At 38.3% G+C, this 22,008-nt stretch overlaps 1 protein-coding gene across 1 annotated transcript; it reads right to left on the reverse strand.

Moving 5' to 3' along the window:
* Positions 1–5,779: 5,779 nt before the first annotated feature.
* Positions 5,780–14,416, reverse strand: LOC127806911 (organelle RRM domain-containing protein 1, chloroplastic). The gene is made up of 9 exons (XM_052344504.1): positions 13,940–14,416; positions 13,570–13,667; positions 13,100–13,340; positions 12,914–13,011; positions 12,764–12,829; positions 10,184–10,273; positions 6,346–6,414; positions 6,158–6,264; positions 5,780–6,068 (listed from the first exon to the last, which is right to left on the reverse strand). Exons 1-9 carry the CDS (start codon positions 14,326–14,328, stop codon positions 5,982–5,984), a joined length of 1,245 nt encoding a protein of 414 aa, XP_052200464.1. The 5' UTR covers positions 14,329–14,416; the 3' UTR covers positions 5,780–5,981.
* Positions 14,417–22,008: the final 7,592 nt, after the last annotated feature.

Consider the following 22,008-nt stretch of genomic DNA (forward strand, 5'->3'; position numbering starts at 1 on the left):
AAGATTTGAAATGATTGCAGAATATATATTTCTTGGTGACTAAGTTTCCTAAACATATAAATAGGGGCTCAAGGCTAAGGATTCTCTCATTCGAAGTTGTGATACATTTGTGCTAGACGAGAGTGCTTCGGGTTTAGTGGATAGAGGGTTTTTAAAGCATACGCGAGGCATCACAAGCGTAGAGCACTTAGGCAGCGCGTGAGGACCTGTAAGGAGGTGGTTTGGTTAAAAGACTTGAGGAGTTGCACGAAAATTGAGGTTGGGCACAAGATTCGAGGTGTTCTGAGTTTCGTTCAAGGTGAGTTGTTCGCTACCAAAATTTGGCTTTCTTATGAGTGGTTCTCCTCCAAAACTTGATTTATTGTGCCTGTTCTATCTGAACATATGGTGATTTCATGCAAAATGGTTTTGTGCATTAAAATGGTAACCGGTGACGGTTGGATTTATGAGGGAGGTTTGTCCCTAAACGTTTTGAACTGTGCATTGCATTTTATAAATGTTGTTTATACGATGCATTGAATTGTGAATTGTGGCATTGTCTTGAGTTTTATGTGTACGTATGGAATGTCAGCCTCGGATGTTGTCTGGATAGTGTAGCCATAATTCTCCAAGGGCGTGACGGAATAATAGGGGTATCTGATGCTAGTGTGCATGTCAGGATAGCCGTCTTGGATTCCGTGCCAGACCGTTTGGTCAGGGAGGTTGCACTAGGACGACTAGGTGATCCATACTGTGTTGTTCATGTGGGATGTCAGCCTAGGATGTTGTCTGGATAGTGTAGCCGTAATTCTCCAAGGGCGTGACGGAATAATAGGGGTATCTGATGCTGGGTGTGCATGTCAGGATAGCCGCCTTGATTTCCGTGCCAGGCCGTTTGGCCAGGGAAGTTGCACTAGGACGACTAGGTGGTCCATGTGAAATTTTGGAGTTGGGATTGTATGGTGGTTCCTGGATGCTTAAGGTGGGAACGTATTCTGGTGAGATGCGTTGGCAGCCCCATTTAAGCTAGAATCGCGTCGCGTCGTCGTGTCGTCGAGTCGGTGTGGTGGCATAGCTTTTAGAGAGATTGCTCTTTCCCCATGGTAGGGTTAAGCGCGTGGGAATTCTCTTGAGCTAGGGCTTACCGGGTATATTGGTTTATTTCATGTCTTGCATTATTCATGAAAAATGTGTTTTGAACTCTCACTTAGATGATTCATCATCTAATTTGGACTTTGTCCCTGGAATATTCAAACGTTCCAGGTGAAGGCAGCAGTGCAAAAGGGAAAGGAATCGTCGAGGAGTGACGGCGATTAGCGGATAGTTTACATTATGTCTTTTCAGTTATGTTATTTACTTATGAAAACGTCATGTAAACGTTGGTGCAACTTTATATATAAATAAAGTGGTTTTGGTTATGACCTGTTGAGGTTTCGATCTAGCTTCCGCATTTGTGTTGGTGAACCTGTCTTGGTTTATTAATGGTTCATAGTTGATATACTGAGAAGGTGTAACGGGATCTTCGGGGAATGGTTTTTGTGTTGGATTTTTGTTTGAAAAAAAATTTATCCCCGGAATCTTACGTTACGTTAACGCTCCCGAGAATTGGGGTGTTACAGCCCTTGCCCTATCTGGGGCAAAATTTCTCTTCTTCTGTATGACAGGTTGGTACCACAGCTTCACTCCCAAACGATACGTCATCACTTCTAGGTCTATGCCAGGAATGTCATGGACCAACCATGCGAAAATATCTGTATATTGGTGAAGAAGGGATACAATCCGGGTCCGAATAGGGTCTTTCAATTGGGCACTCACCCTCACGCATCCATCGAGTCGGTCTAAGTCCAATGGTTCTTCTACGAGCTCATCCACCAGCTCAACAGTCTTCGAGTCCTCTGGACCCTCCAACAAAAAACTGACAATGGCGGGAGGGGAAATTCCGACCTCCCTCACATTGGGGCCATGTCCCCGTCATGAATCTTCCTGGGGTTCTAACCGCTCCTGCACGATACCCCTAGCTGCATTGATGGATGCCATGTAGCACTCCCGGGCAAACCTTAGGTCTCCTCTGACTTCTCCAACCCCCGCAACAGTAGGGAACTTAAGCACTATATGGTAAGTACTCTGCACGGCCCGTAGAGCATTTAGTCCCAATCTCCCCATGATCATATTGTAGGCTGAGGGGACCTCTACTACCAAAATGTCTAACATGACATGGGAAGACCGAGAACCCTTTCCAAGAGTTAACGAGAGCTGGAACATACAGTCCGCATATACCATTTCCCCGTCGAATCCAATCAAAGGGACCTGAGCTGGCTTCAACTGTTCTATCTTGTATCCCATGCCCAAGAAGGCCTGTCAATATAAAACCTCAAAGGAGCTCCCTAGGTCCACAAGGTTCCGCCGAAACTCTCATTTTTCCAATTTTGCTGTGATGACCAATGGATCATTAGAAACCGGATACCTGGGTAAGTCATCGTCCGTAAAGGAGATAACATCCCCTAATCGAGCCCTCGAGTCCCATGTTTCGATGCAGATCAGAACTTTCCCCTGACTCCTTGCCTGGCACTGCCCAAGCCGCTAGAGTGTGAAAAATTAAATGTTGTGGGGGACTCCCCACCCCTTGGCGACTCTCTCTCCTAGGCGGGGTTCTGGTCCTACGCCTTTCTTGGGATCTACCACGTCTATGATGGGGGCTCCTTGATATCCGACGTTCGCCCCTTTGTGGCTCAGTATCCTTAACTACGAACCTCCTCAGGAAACCCCGATTGATAAGCTCCTGAATCTCTTCCTTCAGCTAATGGCACTCCTCCGTATCATGTCCATGATGTAGATGGAATCGGCAATACTTGTCTTTACTCCTTTTGTTAGCCGGGGCCTTCATAGGTCTCGATTTTTTCAAGTAATCCTTATTCTCAATTGTAGCCAAGATCTCAGCCCGAGAGGTATTAAACAAGGTGAACCTGACCGGACTCCATCGGGGGCCCGACCTTTCCCTCCGTTGGCACGGTTTATCTTCAGGCTTTTGCTCCCTATTCTGACTTTTCTTCTCTTTCATATCCGTGTACTCAATTCTCTTGGCCCGCATTACCTCCTTGGCATTAATGTGCTTGATGGCTCGGCTCAGGATCTCTGTGAACATCTGGGAAGGCCTCTTAGCCAGTGACTGGGTAAAAGGGTCAGCCCTCAAGGCATTCTGAAAAGCCACCATAATAATACTCTGATCAAAATTCTCAATGCTCAATGACTTCATATTAAATCTGGCCACAAAATCTGTTAATGACTCCCCTTAGTTCTACTTGAGATTCACCAGGGTCATAGTTGACCTTCGGTGCCTTCGGAGGGTAGCGAAATAAGCCAAGAACTTGTTCCAAAGCTGTCCGAAGTTAGCAATCAACCAGTGTGCCAAACTTGAATACCAGGCCCGTGCATGTCCTTCCAAAGTAGCTGGGAAGACTCTACATCACATAGCATCAGGTGCCGCCTAGACCATCATGTGAGAGGCGAAGAGATTCAAGTGGTCAACAGAATCGGTTGTGCCTCCATATGCCTTAATGGTTGGGATCATTGCTGTTAAAATCCCGATTTTACGCGTACGATTTTACGGTTCGAAGACCCCCAAACGATTCAAGTCCCATGTAAAATCTAATTTAAGATAAAATCCTATAAAATCTCGATTTTACATGTACAATTTTATGATTTTACACTTCAAATTGGAACTTGATTTAACATTGATTGCATAAGTTTCAATGTCACATAGCATCTAATTAATGCATAAGTTCCAATTTACTTGATTTAAATTATAATTTTTACTTGATTTAACAGTGATTGCATAAGTAAATCAAGACAAACAAATAATTAATTAATGGATCACCCAACTCCAAATCGGGATATTACTTGATTTAATCAATGTTAAATCAAGAAAAAATTGCAATCTAAATCTAATGGAAGACGTTGGAAGCATCCTCTAAAGAATTTTAAGCTATATTTTACCTCTAAATTACCTATATTTTGCCTCCAAATTGTCTATACCAACCTGTTAGTTTTTGAGCTATATTTTAAAAGTATCATCTTTTGAATTATAATAAGGAAAAATCAGGTTATTAAATGATATTAATTTATTTTCTACAAAATTATGTTATTATACACATATATTTACAAAAATTAAAGGATATTTTTAATTATCTCTAAAATCTTACGATTTTACGATTCGATTTTACGATACGATTTTATAGACTCTTTGTCGATCCCACTTAAAATTCCGATTTTAACAACCTTGGCTGGGATTCATTCAAGTGGTCAGCAGGATCGGTTGTGCCTCCATATGCCTTAATGGCTGGGATTCGAAGGCGCTCGGATAGAATAATTACTATGATCTCCCGACTTAATGGCTGATTAAAAACAATGTATGTGGCTCTTCCTCCCTCCGTCTCAACTCTGCAACCTCCCTTTCCAAATGCCACAAACTCCTTTCTCGTTGAGCCCCTCGGGTCCGGGCATAATTGGGACTAGAGGACTCCTCTTCCTCTAAGCTCAGACTCCCATACTCGCCATGCCTGGAGGGTCCACTCCGTCTCTCGTCCCGATAGGACTCCTTCCCAGCGCGGGGGGATCCGCCACCTTGGAATTCTATATGACTAGAGTGGCGGTCCCCCTGGTGCCGACTGTCATGGTTGGAGTGCTCCCCTTGTCTCACCTCTAGAGGTTGTTGTTGAGTCAAAAAGGTATTGAGCAATTCCGTCAAACGTTGGACCTATCCCTCTAACTAGGCCACACGATACTATGATGGCGAGGGATTCGAGGGATGACCTCCTACGGGGCCGCTCCCGGGAGGGTGGTTTTGACTCTGATCTGAAACGGATTGGGTATTAGCAACTCAAGATGGGTTTCTTCTCGTCGCCATAACAGGGGGGGCAACTTGAGCTCGTCCGAGGTACTCGACGAACAAGAGCAGATAGAGCAATCGGCCACACGATGGGCGCCAAATGATGATACTGGACCGATCACCAAGATCTGCCTCGAACCAAGTACTTGCAAGGGCGGAGCTTTAATCCCCCAGCAGGACTCCAATGCTCAAGTGAGTAGAAGAAGATACCCAAAATAGAAAGTCACTCAGTAATCAGATACTCATACCTACAGAAGTTGACCTCCATTTATAAATGGAGTAAAGCTCCCTCCAAAGAGATAAGATGACCTCTGAAAGATGACATTAAAAAAAATCTCGATTGGCCGAATCTCTCTCGTTCAAATCAAATCTAGGATGGAAATCCGAAGGACACGTGGTGCTTCCTGAGATAGACACGTGACAATACCAAGCTAGTAGTCTCCGAAGGTAGTAGAGTAAATTTGCTCTTAGTGAAATATCTCCTCACCACTATTTTAAATACTTTTAAGAAAAACAGTTAAAAATTTCAAGAGCACCCACTTAAAATTAAAATTTGATGTACATAATACACTTACTAAATATTGATAGTCCAAAATTGATCTTGAATATGTAAGATTGGTCCTGAAAACATAAATACACATAAAGTTGCCATTGCAAACGTAATGGTGTGTGTGTGTATATATATATATATATATTGACATTTACATAATTTTGTGTCTCTTAATTTTGATCATACATTTGTTACATATAACTCTAAATGCACATATACTGTTTAAAATAGGATTTCATATTTTTGGAGAAAAAGGGGTTGGAGTTTATTGTCTTATTATTTTCAGCAAACAAATCTGAAAGGGCAATTTGGTTAAAAAAAATTGAATTAATTTAGAAAAGTTATATTCTCGGCTCTCTTGGAGAGGACATGAAAAATAATTGTCTATTAATAAAATTACTTTGATAAATTGTGACACACCAAAGATATGACATTCCAAGAACTGCCACTGACGTTTCACAAGACAAGTACTAGCATGCTGCAACAAGCAAACCTGAGAATAATAACTGTCCTTGTGCTACGTGAATTTCTTGGTAGGGAGGGCTTTTGACAGTGCTGCAACTCTCATCAGACAGCTGGTCTGGCCCGGCTCCTACTGTAGTTTGGTGGCTTACTCTTGGCAACATCAACAGTTATCATCCAGCCATTGATGATCTGCAAGGAACAGGTTGAGAATTCGTGCTAAAGCTCTAAATTGTATGTATATAGCTCAAGTGAGATAAAAGACTCGTTGTTGTGTCTACCTTGCCGTTCATCTCTTTGAGGGCTACACCTGCGGCCGCCTCAGTCGTGTACTCAACAAAGCCATAGCCTTTGGACCTTTTTGAAATTTTGTCCATTATAATTTTAACTGTCATGAAAAGTAGCACAAATCAAAGCATGGCATTCTACGTAATCTCTTCTGTGATCCAGTGGAGACAAGTGGAGATACCTTCAACAACCTCACCGAATCCCTCAAAGGCTGCGCGCAAAGTCTTCTCCGATGTGTAAAATGATAGACCTGGTTGGGGAGGAGAAGAATAGCATACCAATAAAGCAGATTCAAAATGCAGTACCAGGTGCTACTAAATTAAGTATGAGATAAAGATTCACAAAAAGAATGCTCAAATAGTTCAAAAAAATTTAGCATTGGAGGTATTGAGATTTTTGCAATTACAATTGCATTATTATATCAAAAATCTGCACCGAGCCCTTACCTCTTAACTTTTGCGATGGATGTACTCAAAAATCACATCCAAGAATAAGTGTTTTAGTGTATGTTATTTGCAAACGACAATCATGGTTGAGACAAGGGAAGGCGTGAAGACTAAACCCGGATTATGGAACAAGAATTTAGAATTCAAAGACTTCAAGTTGAGCATGTCAAAAACAAATATATGAACTTACAAAAAGAAATAAATATATGGAATACATGTTGGTCAAAATAGAGGAAAATTAAAGAAACTTGGAGAAAAATCAGCGTGAGATATAATTACCTCATGACTACTGATAGAGTTGACCAGAGTGCTAAAATTTATGTTGTAACGACCCGATATTTTGGGGAAAGAATAAATGGAAAGGAATGAGTCGATTAATTCTATATTAAGTTAATTATGGCTTACTAGCAGTATGTGGGCTAAGTGGAGGATCACATGTGATATTGATGGTCAAAATAGCTAAATTTGGTGTTGGAAGTTCAAAGTCAAAGGTGAAGTGAAATACAGAAAAGCCAAGCAAAGGAAATTATGTGGGTATGTGACGTTGAGTAATCAAAGTCAAAGAAGGAATGATTGCTAGCAGTCGACAGATAGAGCAAGGTTGTCAACCAATTAATGTAATGGACACTGTCAGTCGACAAATGGTGTTAAAGCTGTCAACCGTTTGAAGTGGTTTGAGGATGTTTGAGAAGATTTGGCTTCTGTTGATTGTCTGTTCCATGTAGTTTGTTGACCGTTCAAAGGGGAAAGATGAGATAACTGTCGACCAATTGTGTTGAATCTGTCAACTGATTGTGTAGCCTAGCCTCTGGCTGTCGACAAATGCCTTCGGGCTGTCGACCATTTTTCCGCCAGGGCACGATTTTCCAATCCATCCAAAGGATAAATTTAAGAGGGATCGGGGGAGAAGCTTGTGGAAGTTGGTAAAAGGAAAGAGCCTCATGAGGTGGTGGGTTTTTCTCCTCTTTTCCTTTTCTTCTTCTCTCTTTCTTCCTTGGTCAACGATGCTTCAAGAAGGAATTTTGGAGAGTGGTGGTTGATCTTCCGTCATCTTCTTCCTTCCCTTGGGTGGTTTCTTCTAGGTTGGTGAAGATAGGATCCTTGTAGAAGCAGCTTAGATCAAGGGTGAAGCATAATTAGGCAAGTTCTTATTCCTTCTTTTCATTGAAGAAGCAAGTCCCTCTTGTTCATCTCTTTCATATGCAAGTTATTTTTGCTCTTGTTGGTTCTCCTTCCTCTGCTTTTCTATTCAGGAACAAGTTTCATGTACTTGGGTTGATTCTCCATGGCAAGATCTCTATCCTCCTTATTCTTCGTGGAGCCAAGTTTTAATTCTCCTCTTAGTTTTAGAACCCTGAATCATGAGATCTTGGTGGCTTATTCATGAAAACTCCCTATTTTTGGAGAAGAGTCTTGAAAAATGTCTATGTAGAAAACTCTGTAAATCTCCCTTCATTCTTGACAATTCTTGTTGAAGCCTCTTGGATCCTAAAAAAGGGTTTGTCCCACCCTATAATTCCTTGAGAATGATGCATTTCTTGTTAGGGTGTAGAACATGCAAGGGTTTTGGTGTGGCTTGCATGTGAAGATGTTGAAAATCCCCTGTCGTGAGTTGAAAAGCGTTCTGTCAGTCGACAGATGCTTTGAGAGTTATCAACCGATTAGCCTAAAATAGGAGAACTGTCAACCGTTTTTAGAGGGTTGTCGACCGATGTTGGTGTCTTTCCATTATTGAATTCAAGTTATTTCTTAAGCACTTTCCATCTTGGTTCCATTTCTCGAGTAAATGTTTTGGGGGTTGAATGTGCATGCATGGACATGATAAAGGAGTCGATGTTGGGCTATAAGAAAGTTTGTGTGTGAAAGGCATTTCATGAGCATGTTTTATAAATAATGTGATGTGTAGATATGTTGGAAATGGACCCTTGTATAATATGTAAGCATGTGCAATTTACACATAATGTGATGAATGGTGTGTGCACGATATTCATGTATATAAAGGTTAGCGCACCTATTATTTTGCACGACAACCATGTACCGTGTGTGGGGAAAAGGATATCCTAACAAGCCGGTAGGCACTTACCTGACCGTGGGGGCCTTGGCTCATAAAGCTCACTCGGTATGAAACCGAAGCGCAGGTGGACAATGGTCCACAATTTATCTCATAAAGCTCGCTCGGTATAAAATCGAAGTGCGGGTGGACAGTGGCCCACAAGTTAATGGTAAATGATATTGTTGTTCGGTTTGTTATGCGTGGGCCTTGGGTTGAGCAAGCTGTGACTGGGCCCCAAGAGCCATGCGTGTGCACCTATATGTATGATTATATTCTTATGTATGGTGTGGGCATATGAGCATACATGCATGTGTGGGTTGTGGCTATGCGTGACATGGATGCGTGGGCATAGATGCATGTATTCATGTTTGTTCTAGAATAAGACGAGGCATGGCTGGTGAACATAATCTCGTTCATTGTGCATATGGGAATGATGCATGGCATGGGTACATGTAATGATGTTAATGGGGTTGTGTTGCATTGCTCCTCATCGATGAGTATACCCATTATTGACTTGAGCTATGGTGTCTCCATTCATTGTTGACTCATGTCATCATATTTTACATTTGATATAGACTCATACGATAGTGTATTCCCATCATTTGATGGTTCATGTTGCTTCATGTTATTGATGGTTTGGTATCCCATGAGTCTACTTAGCGTTGCAGACTATATTCTCATGCCTTGTTCTTTCATACTATACTTGCTAGGTCTTGTGGCTTATTCTTGTTTTATATCATTCCAAGTAAAGGCAAGGTTGAGGTGAAGGGTGATTCTAGTGGGGCATGTTCCGTTGGGTTAGATGTGTACAAAGCTCTCCAGAGTAAAAGGTCTTGGGAATGGTTTGGGTGTAAGGGAAGGTAGTTTATGTTTGTTGTCCTTCCATTAAGTGATTTGGGCAGTTGAGCCCTCATGTATGTATTAAATAAATGAGGTTGTAAGTAGTGGCTTATGGTTTCCATTGTCATATGAGAAAGCCTAGTGAGATGCAAAGAATGATATTTATGTTATTTGGGATGGGGAATGGCTGTGGTCCTTGTTATTTTTGTGTGATGGTTTGGATGTTTTTAAGCAAATTTTATCTTGTACTCATTCTTTTTAATGCTTTCTCTCGGTTTCCTTGGTAAACCTTGGTTGTGGGGACTCCAGGAGCGGGGCCGTTACATATGTAGTTGTTTCACATGATGGATAAGGCTTGTGATGGTGATAATAATGAATGCTTAAACCCTGATGAGGTAAGTGACAACATTTCATCACTAGCTTAACCAACAGAATCATAAATTTATGTCACATATAATATGAAATCCTATGAGTAGAAGAAATGAATCTTGATGAACTGATATAGCCTACAACATTATTTGTCCATCAGATTTAGAATCATCAATTGAATGCATCAGTAATCAGAGATGTATGATGCCAACTACATGGTGAGTATAAGGAACAAAACTTGAAGTCATTTCACACTTGAGCAAAAAGAGTTACAGTCAAATGGTTAATTGAGCATAGCCACTGCCACATACCAGTCACAAATAGCTTCTTTGTTTTTATGTCCGTTGTTCCATTTGATGCTGAACTGTCCAGGGAGTTGCTGAACTGCGGCAAATTCTCACCTGGAGTACAAGATTTTGTTACAAAGGCTGGAGATATTGCAGAATGGCAGCTTAGAACGTCAGCAGAAAATATTTCAAAAATTGCCCCTATATAACTACAACTAAAGAAAACAAAGATGTGGACCAAACAATTATGAGAACATGTATTCCAAGAAATAGCAGGAACAGCCCCCCCCCCCCCCCCCCCCCCCAAACCAAAAAAAAGGGGGGGGAAATATATATATAAAGTAAAAAAAATAACTGAGAAGAATGGACTATTAATCGAACGCTATCTGACGTTGGGATATGTCCGTAGATACTGAAATGTTTTAATTACAGAATTTTTCAAAACTTAAAATAAAAATAAGAACCCCGTGAGGACACAAGCCTCCCAACCAACCACTTGGTGTTAGCTACCCAGTTATTTTTTCCCCACCTTCACAGAGGACATAGCCTTAAAACAGAGAACGAACAGTTTTGCATTTGTTGTAAACACAGGCCTACATAAGATAACCAAAATGCCAGAAAAGGCACAAGGTCATACAAACAGCTAAATAAAGGGAATACTGAAACTTTTTCCCTCCTTTTGGAACTAGATTTTTCGATAGAAACAAAAACAATAAGAAAAGAAAATAACTTATGTATATGCTCTTTTTTTTTTGGCTAGGTTTATGCATATGCATTTTAACATGCACATGAGAATATTTATTTCACAAATCCTAACTCCAAAAATAGTGTTAGTGAAATCAGGGGTAAGCACAGAAAGCAGAGATTTAACTAAGCCCTAATATCAACAATTTGTTATTGCTAAGGCATCAATTTGACAAGAACATATCTTCAGCCCTTTATTCTCGACTCTTGATCCTGCAAAGTATCTCCAGCTCTTAGATGCGTAATTCAACTATACTGCTGCCACTGGATATTTCTTATTGAAGAACTGAGAATGAATCTGGTTGTTTGACTCACATAAAGGTATAGGAGAAGCAGAGTTTAGTTGCACTATTCTACAATTAAAAGTTTTTGAAGTCATGGTTGACTCTTGATTCAATGCATTGTGACTAGTTGAACCATAGTTAGCTAGATGAAATATTACTGGACAATGAAATGGTTCAATGAAACAAATAACCTTTTTACTTCAGATGCTGTTTGGAAAAGTGAAAATGTCAGACTAAATGACAGTCAAATGAATATTAACTTGCTAGCAAACTGTTCTGCTCTGGCATAAAAAAAAAAAAAAAATCTCATCAAATTATTCCTATAAAAGATCAGTTTACATATCTCAAAGCAATTGTTCAAAAAGAAGGGGAGATATTCGAGGACGTTAATCATAGAATCATGGCAATATGGTTAAAGAGGAGAAGTGCGTCTAAGACTTTATGCAGTCATAAAATCTTTCAATGCTAAAAAGGAAGATTTATAGGATGGCTATCAGATCATCATTGTTTTATCACTTAGAATGTTAAGGAATTAAGTACCACCTTAATTCCACTATGTGCAAAATACAAGTGTAACTGAGATGAGGATGTTAAAGCGAATTGTGGTCATACAAAAAAAAATAGAATTAGAAGTGAAAGTGTACATGATAAGATTAGGAGGGTGAAACTGAATCAAGATGGTCTCAGTAAGTGAGGAAAAGACTAATTAGGCACCTATGAGAGACTAAGGAAAACATGCTGGGAAATCCTTAAACATGATATGATTATAATAGCTTACAAAAGTTATGGCCATAGATAGAGATGGTTGAAAAGCTAGAATTCATGTTGCTAGCCCCACCTAGTGGGATGTAAGGCTTGCAATTGTTGTTGTTCGGATGATCTAACATTAGGAGTGGGAGAAAAGCAAAGGTAGTATGAGTTTCCATGTTGTCAACATAATTGGGCACGTGTTACAATAAAGAAAAATTCCTCGTCAATAAGTTTTTGTAGCTTTTTATTTCCTTTTCCTCTACTATTCCCTCCCCCCTCTATTTTTCAGGCTCATAATGATAACAGGATGTTATACTTATTACTCTCCCAAAGAAACAGTTGGGTTATTGAACCACTATCACAACTATAGATATGAGTTCAATACCAACATATCTGAGGATTCTAATGAATAAAGAAAGATAAATGGTGAGAATATGCTGTTCAGTGATCTCTCAGCATGCTGGTACTTATTCACAAATTCTGGGTCTTCTGTGCAATTTCATTACAACAAACAATGAGGAAAGGAAAAGAAAGAAATCCATTTGTCCTGGTGATCATTTCGATTGAGTTTCTTGCAATGTGCTGGATTCAACCATTTTAATTGAGATTTTATGGGGTTTATCCATTTGGGCTTCTCATTTCAAAATGACTTGATGCCTTATGCTATGGTGCAAAATAACTCATTTAAGAATTGATCGAAGTACAACAATGAAGTTTATTTCCCTGCTAGTCCACAAACGTAGCACAGCTCAAAACTGTACTCGGATCATAATTCTAAAAGCAAAAAAGTGCCAATCATCCTTCAAAGTTAAACAATCAGACAAACCTCCACGATCCTCATTAGCATGCTCAAAATTTTCAATGGGCCGAACGGATAATACACCAGGCACACCTGCACCATAATGATACATTAATACTTCACCAGGGTGCGCACTGAAAAGGTGGGTCTGAAGATTACAGGACAGCATATACCAACCAGCTAGTTCTCGTGCACATTCCTCATCTAGTTCACAACAAAATCCAAAGTTGGATTGCCAGGAGACATGATATATACACATCTGGGCATCTGTCTCGCTGTAGAGATTTTCATTCCAACTTGAGAACAATAGTAAGGACAGCATTAAAAGAAGCAGAACAGAAGAAACTTAAGACTGATACCTACTTTCCCATCACCTTAGAAAGTACTTGAGTATAATAATCAACTATCTGCGGTTTTGTGACAACTGCAAGTGCCGGCTTGTCCACGCTTACAAGCCAAAGCTTGGTGTTCCCCGCAGGAAATAATAGAGCACTTCTAGTTGACGTGTTTGAGAGATAACCTAACTGGACCTCCGAATTCCTATAGTCTTTTTCCATGGCGCCATAATTGGGGTCTGGCCTAACAGCTAATACTCCAGGTAAACCTGTAAGCATGTGACGTTCATCTAATAGTAAATTTGACGTCATAGCCTCTTAACACTGCAATAACTCTTCAATATATATTGCATAAACACGTTAGGAAAACAAAAGGCTCATAACTTTATCTCCAAATTAAATGATGCCGCTTCTATGTGTTTAATAAGGCAGACAACTAACAAATGCAAAAGGAAGCCAAAGGCCATGCAGAGAAATAAACAAGACACTAAAACTTACCAGCTAGCTCACGCGAAATTTCTTCATCAATATCACAGCAGAAACCAAAATGGGTATCTGAAGAAGCATGATATATAGACATCTGGGCATCTTTTTCACTGTTCAAACAAGAATTCAGGCACACAGCAAACACACTTTCAAGAACTTATACGTACCAGGCCTAAAATAAAAATATTTAGGACTATGCTTGGTTGATTTTCTTTCCTCCTTTCAAATATCCAAAAGAGAGAAAGTTGTTTTCCTCTAAATTTCGCGTTCCAATTTCCTTCAAAAACCCAAGGAAGATGCCAATTTTCCTATAATTTATCTTTCCCTTCCTAAAGTTCAAACAGATGTGGAAGCATTTCTTCAAGAAATTAGAAATACTCACCTGCCCAAAACATTCTGCAAGGTTTTAACGAAGTAATCAACGATTTCAGGTTTCGAATTGACCCCTTCCTGGGGAGGCTCCATCACCACCATCCAGTGGTGATTTTTAACCGACGATGAAGTTGTCAAAGTGGAAGCCGTGGATGCAGTTGATGTTGCATTTCTCCTTATTGACAAAGATTCAACAGAAGAAGAAGAAGAAGAAGAAAGGGCGAAGAGATGATTATCTCTGTTGAAAGCATAGGAACGAGTGTTGCTGTTGTTCTTGGGATTGAGCTTGAGGGTTACTGGGAAGAGAGTGAAAATGTGGAGTGGTGTTTCTGGAAGCTTAACAGAGGGATTTGGGGTTGTGTTCAAGAAGGTGGTGGTAGAGAAGGCTACCCCTTCCATGGCTCCTTCCGACTTCAATTCCAGAGACAGTCCACAGCCTGCAACCCACAAGGGGAACTCTCGGGCAAAGATATTAATAATAAGAAGTACGGCGATATCAGATCAGATTTTTCAAGCCGAATAAGAGAGAGTTTACTCCACCGTTGCATTTACACCTATACCCATTTTAGACCAAATAACAAATATTATTATTCGAACAATAAGAGTTAGTTATACATTATACTCATCACCTAAGGTTTTCATTAAATTAGGTTCAACTTTTCAGATTATATTAATCTTTTTTCAATCAAATAATATACTAAGAGTGCTGTGTAATCTTATAAACTTTTAGTGCATTGGCTTAATATAAATCTAATTTTAAGAGAAAATTTGATATAATTTTTGAATAATTAAAACAATTAGTAGATTTTTTTTAAAATGAGATGCAGTTTTATATATTTATATTAGTTTTAATTTAGTCTAACAATACTTGTATACTAAATTACATGAAAACGGAAATTAAATTGTTTTTGATGGAAAACGGAAAAGGAAAAATGATATTTTTTAAAAAAAAATAAGAAATAAAAATATGAGATAAAATATAAATTAAAAAAATATAAGATTTCTTTATAAATATAATTTTTAACATAAAAAATTATAAAAACTGATTATTCAATTTAAAAGTAAATATAGATTATTTTCATAATAAATTCAAACAAATATAAATATAAATCTCATAATGCATTGCATTCAAACAAACATAACTATAAATTTCATAATACATTCAAACAAATATAAATATAACTTTCACAATGCATTCAAATAAATATAAACATAAAGTTTACAATGCATTCAAATGGCGACAACCAAATCAACGAGCCGAGAACTGAGCAACCAAATCAACGACAGCAAAAGGGAGTACACAAGCACCGACTACCGATCAACCAAATTGATAGCAACAACAAGAGAAAATGACACCAAGAGGACCGAGGCTAGAATCTACGGCAACACGAGCATTGAGCAATAAACAATTGCCAAAAAATGACAACAACAACTAACAAACGTGAGAATGAGAACAGCAAAAAAAGGTTTGAGGCGAGGCGATTTTTGGATTCAAAAATTAAGGCTGAAGGCAGAGTGAGTGAAGACTGAAAAGAAGGAGAAGAAGAATATATATATATATATGTCTCTAACCAAATTCGGTCGCTGAAAATGAGTTTCCAATTGGAAACGGGTGTTTGAAAGTTTTCTTTAATTGCAAAACACCCCAAAAAAGTTTCAAAATTTACAAAAAATACCCAAAAAATGTTTCAACCTATCTTTAACGTTTTTGAAACAAGAAATATCTCAAAAAAGTCAAAACGACATCTCTAAGTCGTTTTCGTGCATTAGAGCTTGTATATAACAATAATTTTATTTTTCCTTTTTAATATTTTTCTAGTAGATTTTACTTTTTTTCTTTTTCCTAAATCCTTTTATTAATGTGTCATAGACAAAGTCTATTAAAAACAGTGTTCTAAAAAGCGGCCGCCTAAGCGCTAAGCAGCCCTTGGTCGTCGCGATTAAGGCCAAATTGGCCCCTTTAAGTGCCGGCTCGTTTAATGGGTCCCAGTCAGGGCCTAGGCTGCCCAAGCGACTGTGTAACGACCCGTTATAGGGCATAGCATTTATTCATAATTAGTTAATTAATTATTGAAGTAATTAATTAAGAGAACTTGCCATTTAATTTTCAATGTGGCAATTTAGAATATTTTCTTTTTTATTGAGAGATCAGCATTTAATTCCTTATTTAGTGCTGAAATTAAATGCAAGGACTTGAGGGTCATTTAAGAAGTTATTATTTATTTAATTAGTTAATAAGAGTTATTATGAGATTAGGAGTCCAGGTGCAAGAAGGCTTGGGCTTAGAAGTCTCCAAGTTATAATGGGAATGTGAGATGGAATTATGGCTGTTTATATATATATATATTTGACCATAGCCATATGTTCTTCACGCCGCAGGAACAAAGAGTCAAGAAGCAGTCAGTGAGTTCAAGGATTTGCATAGAAGGCTCTCGGGAGATCATTCAAGGGTTCGATCAGAGAGTCTAAGGCAAGTATCCCATTTGTAATTCCTTTCATTATAGATTCATAATAGTTTGTCCTTAGTTTATTCCAGCGTTCCATTGAGTTCTCAGATTTATATCAATTGCAGTATATATATATATATATGTATACGTAGAACAGTGAGTGCATGAGGAAGTTATGTGGGATTCTTCTAGTGAATCTTTTAAATATGATCTTCAAATCATATTAGCAGTGATCTCAGAATACCAAGACTCATTGATTTGGGTTCCCAGTTTAATCAGATGGTATGTTCAAGAATATGTATATAGATTCATGCGATATATCCATGTCCAGTGAGATATGATAAGTCATGCACAATTCTTTTCAGCGTTTTCTTTCCTAAGCGATTGATTTAATATATCTTGATATTATTTTATATCAATTGGGATTGTTCTCCCAAGATTTCTTTTGGAATGGTGTAGTGATGCTAAGTTTTGATTCAAGATATGGCCTCTGTTATCGTGAGTTTTATGTCTGATAATATTCCAGTCATTCGAATGAGTCTTGTGTCATTCGAATGAGTTTCGAAGCATCTGAATGAGTTTTCAGTGTCATCATAAGTTTTTCCCTTATAATGTATCAATCATTCGAATGAGTCATTTATCATTCGAATGAGTCATGTGTTATCATATCATTCGTATGTATTCTTTGAAGTTTTGAGACTATCATTCGAATGAGTCTTCTTGTCATTCGAATGAGCCCTTGAAGATTTGAATAAGTTGTTGCTTTGTATAGTCTAGCATTCGAATGAGTCTCTCTGTCATTCGAATGACCCGTGAGTACCCCATAAATTCATTCGAATGAGGGTACTGTTGCATTCGAATTAGTCGCTTTTTGCCAGTTCAAAAGTTGGAAGTTGTCAAAATTCATTCGAATGAATTTGTGAGTCATTCGAATGAGTCCTTGATCAGATCCGAATAGCCTTTGTTATATATCATCTATCATTCGAATGAGCCTCTGTCATTCGAATGAGCTTCTATCATTCGAATGAGTTTCTTCCATTCGAATGAACTTGCTGTAATCCATTTTTTTCATTCGAATGGGCTGTTGTTTCATTCAAATTACTTCCTTATGCTTCCTCAATCATCCAAATAGTATCATATCGCATCCGAATGGCTTCCAATAAATTCTTAATGCAAGTCTTAAATTTAATATAAATATTCAATAATTCAAATATTGAATTTTTATGCCAAGATATGATAAAGATCCAATATGCCATGCTTATACTCAGAAATTTCAGAATATTTGTATCTCAATATGGCTGGTAAAAAAATCATATACCATGTTTAGTAGTTAATTATGACATGATCAGCATTATTTTGTGAGATTATGTGCATACCCATTTGTATGAGCATTGAGCATGACTTTATATGGAGCACTACATATCATGTGCCAGCACTTATATGAGCATTGCATTATGCGTGCCAGGTGGCTTGTCCGCAGGGATCCCACTAGTATCAGTTTAGTTATATCTCAATTATGAGTCGCTCGCCTGTTGTCGACCAGGGGGCTAGGGGCATATTGCCCACAGTATGTGCTTACAGTTTTTATGTTTGCAGGACTCAAATTAGTCAGGTATGTATTACAGTTATGTGGGCCTACGTGCCAAAGTTGCATACCTGCATTTAGTTACAGTTTATGTGCATTACATCTTATAAATGTCATCCAATGATTATTATATCTCTCAGTACAAGTTCAGTAAGTATTTTTATCAGTATCGATATTCTTCGATTCAGCTTCAGTTATTCACTTTAGTTTATTACTTGCTGAGCTTTGTAGCTCACCTTGTACTCCTCACCATTCCAGGTCCTAGTGGGGGAGTACCAGATGTGGGGCCTAGCAATAGTGTCCAGTAGTGTGTGTACGTGGAGCCGCTCAAGACCAAAGATGTCTGGGAGTTTGTTAGTTGGTGTTTTATTAGTTTAGGTTTATTTTATATTTCGGTTTAGGGATTTTCCCTTAGATGTAGTTTATGGTTTTCAGTTGATGTTGACTCTGAGTTTTATTTCAGTTGATTGAGATATTCAATATTGATATCAAATTTCAGTTTATCATTCAGTTTATTTTATTTTCCCGTAGCACCTCTTCTCAGGTAATTCTAGGAGAGAGGGTGTTACAGACTGTAACACCCTTCCTTCGAGCCCACCCAAATCACCAGGAAAATCGAGAGAATAGAGTGTTATAGAACCATAAAAGACTTGAGAGCCATATAAACAAACTTTCATGAACCCAAGAACTTTATGTTGGGTCGAGACAACTCTTGGCCAAAACTCATAACAATAAACAAAATAGAGCCAACAAACATTCACAGAGGTTTCGATATTTCAAGCATGCAAATAAACAAGAAACATAAATAGAACGTAAGCGATTTTACCGTAGTTCACCCATTAATGAGGGTTACATCCACGTTGAACTCCGGCAAAGAGAACTCACTGCACTATCAAAAAAAAAAAAAAATTGATTACAGCCTCAATATACACAAACTCACTCTCTAATCTCACTGTATAAAACCAACTCTCAACTTAAATCTGCCCTATAACCACAAAACTACAAGTTAGAGGCACAAACCCTAGAAAGAAAATAACATTCATATAAACTATATAGAGAGAAAGAAAACATAGAGAATGAATCAGGAAAACCCTAGCAATGAGATCAGAGGCTGTGCGCTAAAGATCTCAAGGCAACTGTGGATGATATAAAAGGGACAGCAGCGGTGAGGATTGCATCGAATAAAGGCAACATCGACGATCAGGGAAGAGGCGGGCTAAAAGACAAGAGAAAGCATGCCATATGAAACGGCAAGAGGGGTTGTCATTTTGGCCATCCACTCAGGGCCCAAAACGCTGCCATTTTGGGCAGCCACGGGGGTTGCTAAAAGATTGTCATGCCCCTCCGTTAAACTCTGATGTTTTGAAGCTTCACATAAATACAACAATCTCCACCTTGAAGCTTCAATTATCAAGGGATAATTCTCTAACAACAGTGCAACATGCTATAACCTTTGCCATCATTACTCATGTTGGTTGTTCCTTTAACCAACCTTGACATGCAGCACGCCCAAACAATGTTTGAACTTGGCTACAGTCACAATTTTTGTTCCCATATCTACTGGGTTATTGTCTGTAAGGACCTTTTGAATAATTACATTTCCTTTGGCCACTTGTCCCTTACATAGTGGTATTTAACATCTACATGTTTTGTTCTTTCATGGTATACAGGGTTCTTACACAAATGAATAACACTTTGGCTATCAAAAAAAAACACCACCTTACCTTGTAGCATTTGAATTTCTTTCAAGAGTCATTGATGCTAGATGGCTTCCTTAAAAGCATCAGTTATAGCCACATACTCAGCCTTAATGGAAGACAGTGCAACCAAAGGCTGCAACTGTGACTTCCGGCTGATACAATTACCACTTAGGGTAAAGTAATAGGCTGTAGTGGATTTTCTTGAATCTCGGTCTCCTACAAAATCAGAATCTACAAACCCTACCAAATCAAGTGCATCAGGTATTTTCATATAATTTAAACCAACATTCAAAAAGCCATTAATATATCTTAACAAAAATTTTAAGGCTTCCTAATGAGGTTTCCCAGGGTTAGACATAAAATCTGCTAAGCAAAGAAATTGAAAATGCAAGGTCTGGCCTGGTACTAATCATAGAATACATGATGGTTCAAATTACATTAGCATAAGGAATAGTTTCCACTTTCAGTTTTTTTGAATCTGATGATGGGCATTGGGATTTAGACAAGATAAAGTGACCTCCTAAAGGTGTATATTCACTGGTTTGCAATTTGACATACCAAACTTTTATACAACCTTTAATAAATAGTCATGTTAGTGAATTTTTAAATAATTTTTACTTCTATTTCTTTCAATTACCATCCCTAAAACCTTCTTAGCAGAACCTAAGTCTTTCATATCAAAGTTAGTATTCAACATTGATTTTAGTTCATTTATCTTTGACTTAGATTGGCTAATCAACAAAATGTCATCAACATATAGCAACAAATATACAGGGATATCTGAGAGAATAAAGTAAAGACAATTGTCATATTCACTCCTAACAAAGCCAATCCCAGTTATAAAATTATCAAATTTATTGTACTATTGTCTTAAGGATTGCTTTAGACCATTCAAAAACTTTTTTAACAAACAAACATAATCAGGATGATGTTTATTAACATAACCAACAGACTGTTCCATATAAATAAGTTCATCTAAATCACCATGCAAGAAGGCAGTCTTAACATCAAGTTGTTCTAATTATAAGTCATACTGAACAACTATGAAAAGCATCATACGAATAGTTTTGAACTTAACAACTGGAGAAAAACTCTCAGTACAATCTATGCCCTCCCTCTGAGTAAACCCTTTAGCTACTAATGTAGCTTTAAATTTTAAGGGATTAGTGGGTAACGTACCTTCTTTAATTTTAAACAGCCATTTACACTTCACCAGCTTTTATTTTTGAGGTCTTGGGACCAATTCCTAGGTGTTGTTGGTTATCAAAGAGGTCATTTCTTCCTCCGTTGCACACTATTATTTTGAGCAGTCTTGAAAGCTGACAACCTCCTCATATGAGGAAGGCTCATTGCCTCTCATTTCCATTCCTGCCACTAAGGCACAATGAACAATGTCTGAATATGCATACCTAGCAAGGGGTCTTACTGACCTCCTACTCCTATCACAAGCTAACTGATAATCCCTTAAGTTTTGTTGAGGAGAGACATGATGCTCCACCTCAGCCTCAAGGATATCAGTTGTCTCCTCATGATCACTATCATGATTAGAGGATGAATCATTATCGGGGCTGGGATTATCAAGGATTGGGGCAGCTAGCAAGTTAGGTATACATGCTGGATGCCCCACCTGAAACTAGGTATTACTAGTTATCACAAAATCTTCTAGGACACTAGGTTTAGGGTCTGTTTCTAGGTTTTCTAATCTGCAAGGGAAAACATTTCCATTAAATATAACATCTCTACTTATGATTATTTTAACTCCTCCAAAACTCCTATCCCATAACCTATAGCCAGTTCCATCTTGGTACCCTACAAAAACACACTTTGAGGACCTATGGTCTAATTTTCCCATAGATTGGTGAACATAGGCTTAACACCCAAAGACTTTTAAATGATTTAAGTTCATTTTTCTACCTAACCATTTTTCTTCAGGGCACATTAAATTTAAAACTGTGGAGAGGCTTTTGTTTGTCTGGTAGACAGCAGTGGAAAGGGCTTCTCCCCAAAATGTTTTAGGCATACCGGTTGTGAACAATAAACATCTAACCTTTTCTACGAGAGTCCTATTCATTCTTTCAGCAACCCCATTTTGTTGGGGTGTGTTCCTAACAGTCTTGTGCCTAGTAATGCCTTGTAAGTTGCAGAATTCATCAAAATCTCTATTACAGAATTCTAATCCATTGTCTGTTATTAAAAATTTAACCATCTTATCAGTCTGATTTTCGACTAAGTCCTTCCATATTTTAAATTTTTTTAATATTTGGTCTTTAGTCCTAAGAGGGAACACCCACACTTTCCTAGTAAAGTCATCAACAATGGATAAGAAATACTTGTTGCCACCAAGAGT

Source organism: Diospyros lotus, chromosome 7 (assembly GCF_014633365.1).
Source record: "Diospyros lotus cultivar Yz01 chromosome 7, ASM1463336v1, whole genome shotgun sequence".
NCBI classification, from domain to species: domain Eukaryota; kingdom Viridiplantae; phylum Streptophyta; class Magnoliopsida; order Ericales; family Ebenaceae; genus Diospyros; species Diospyros lotus.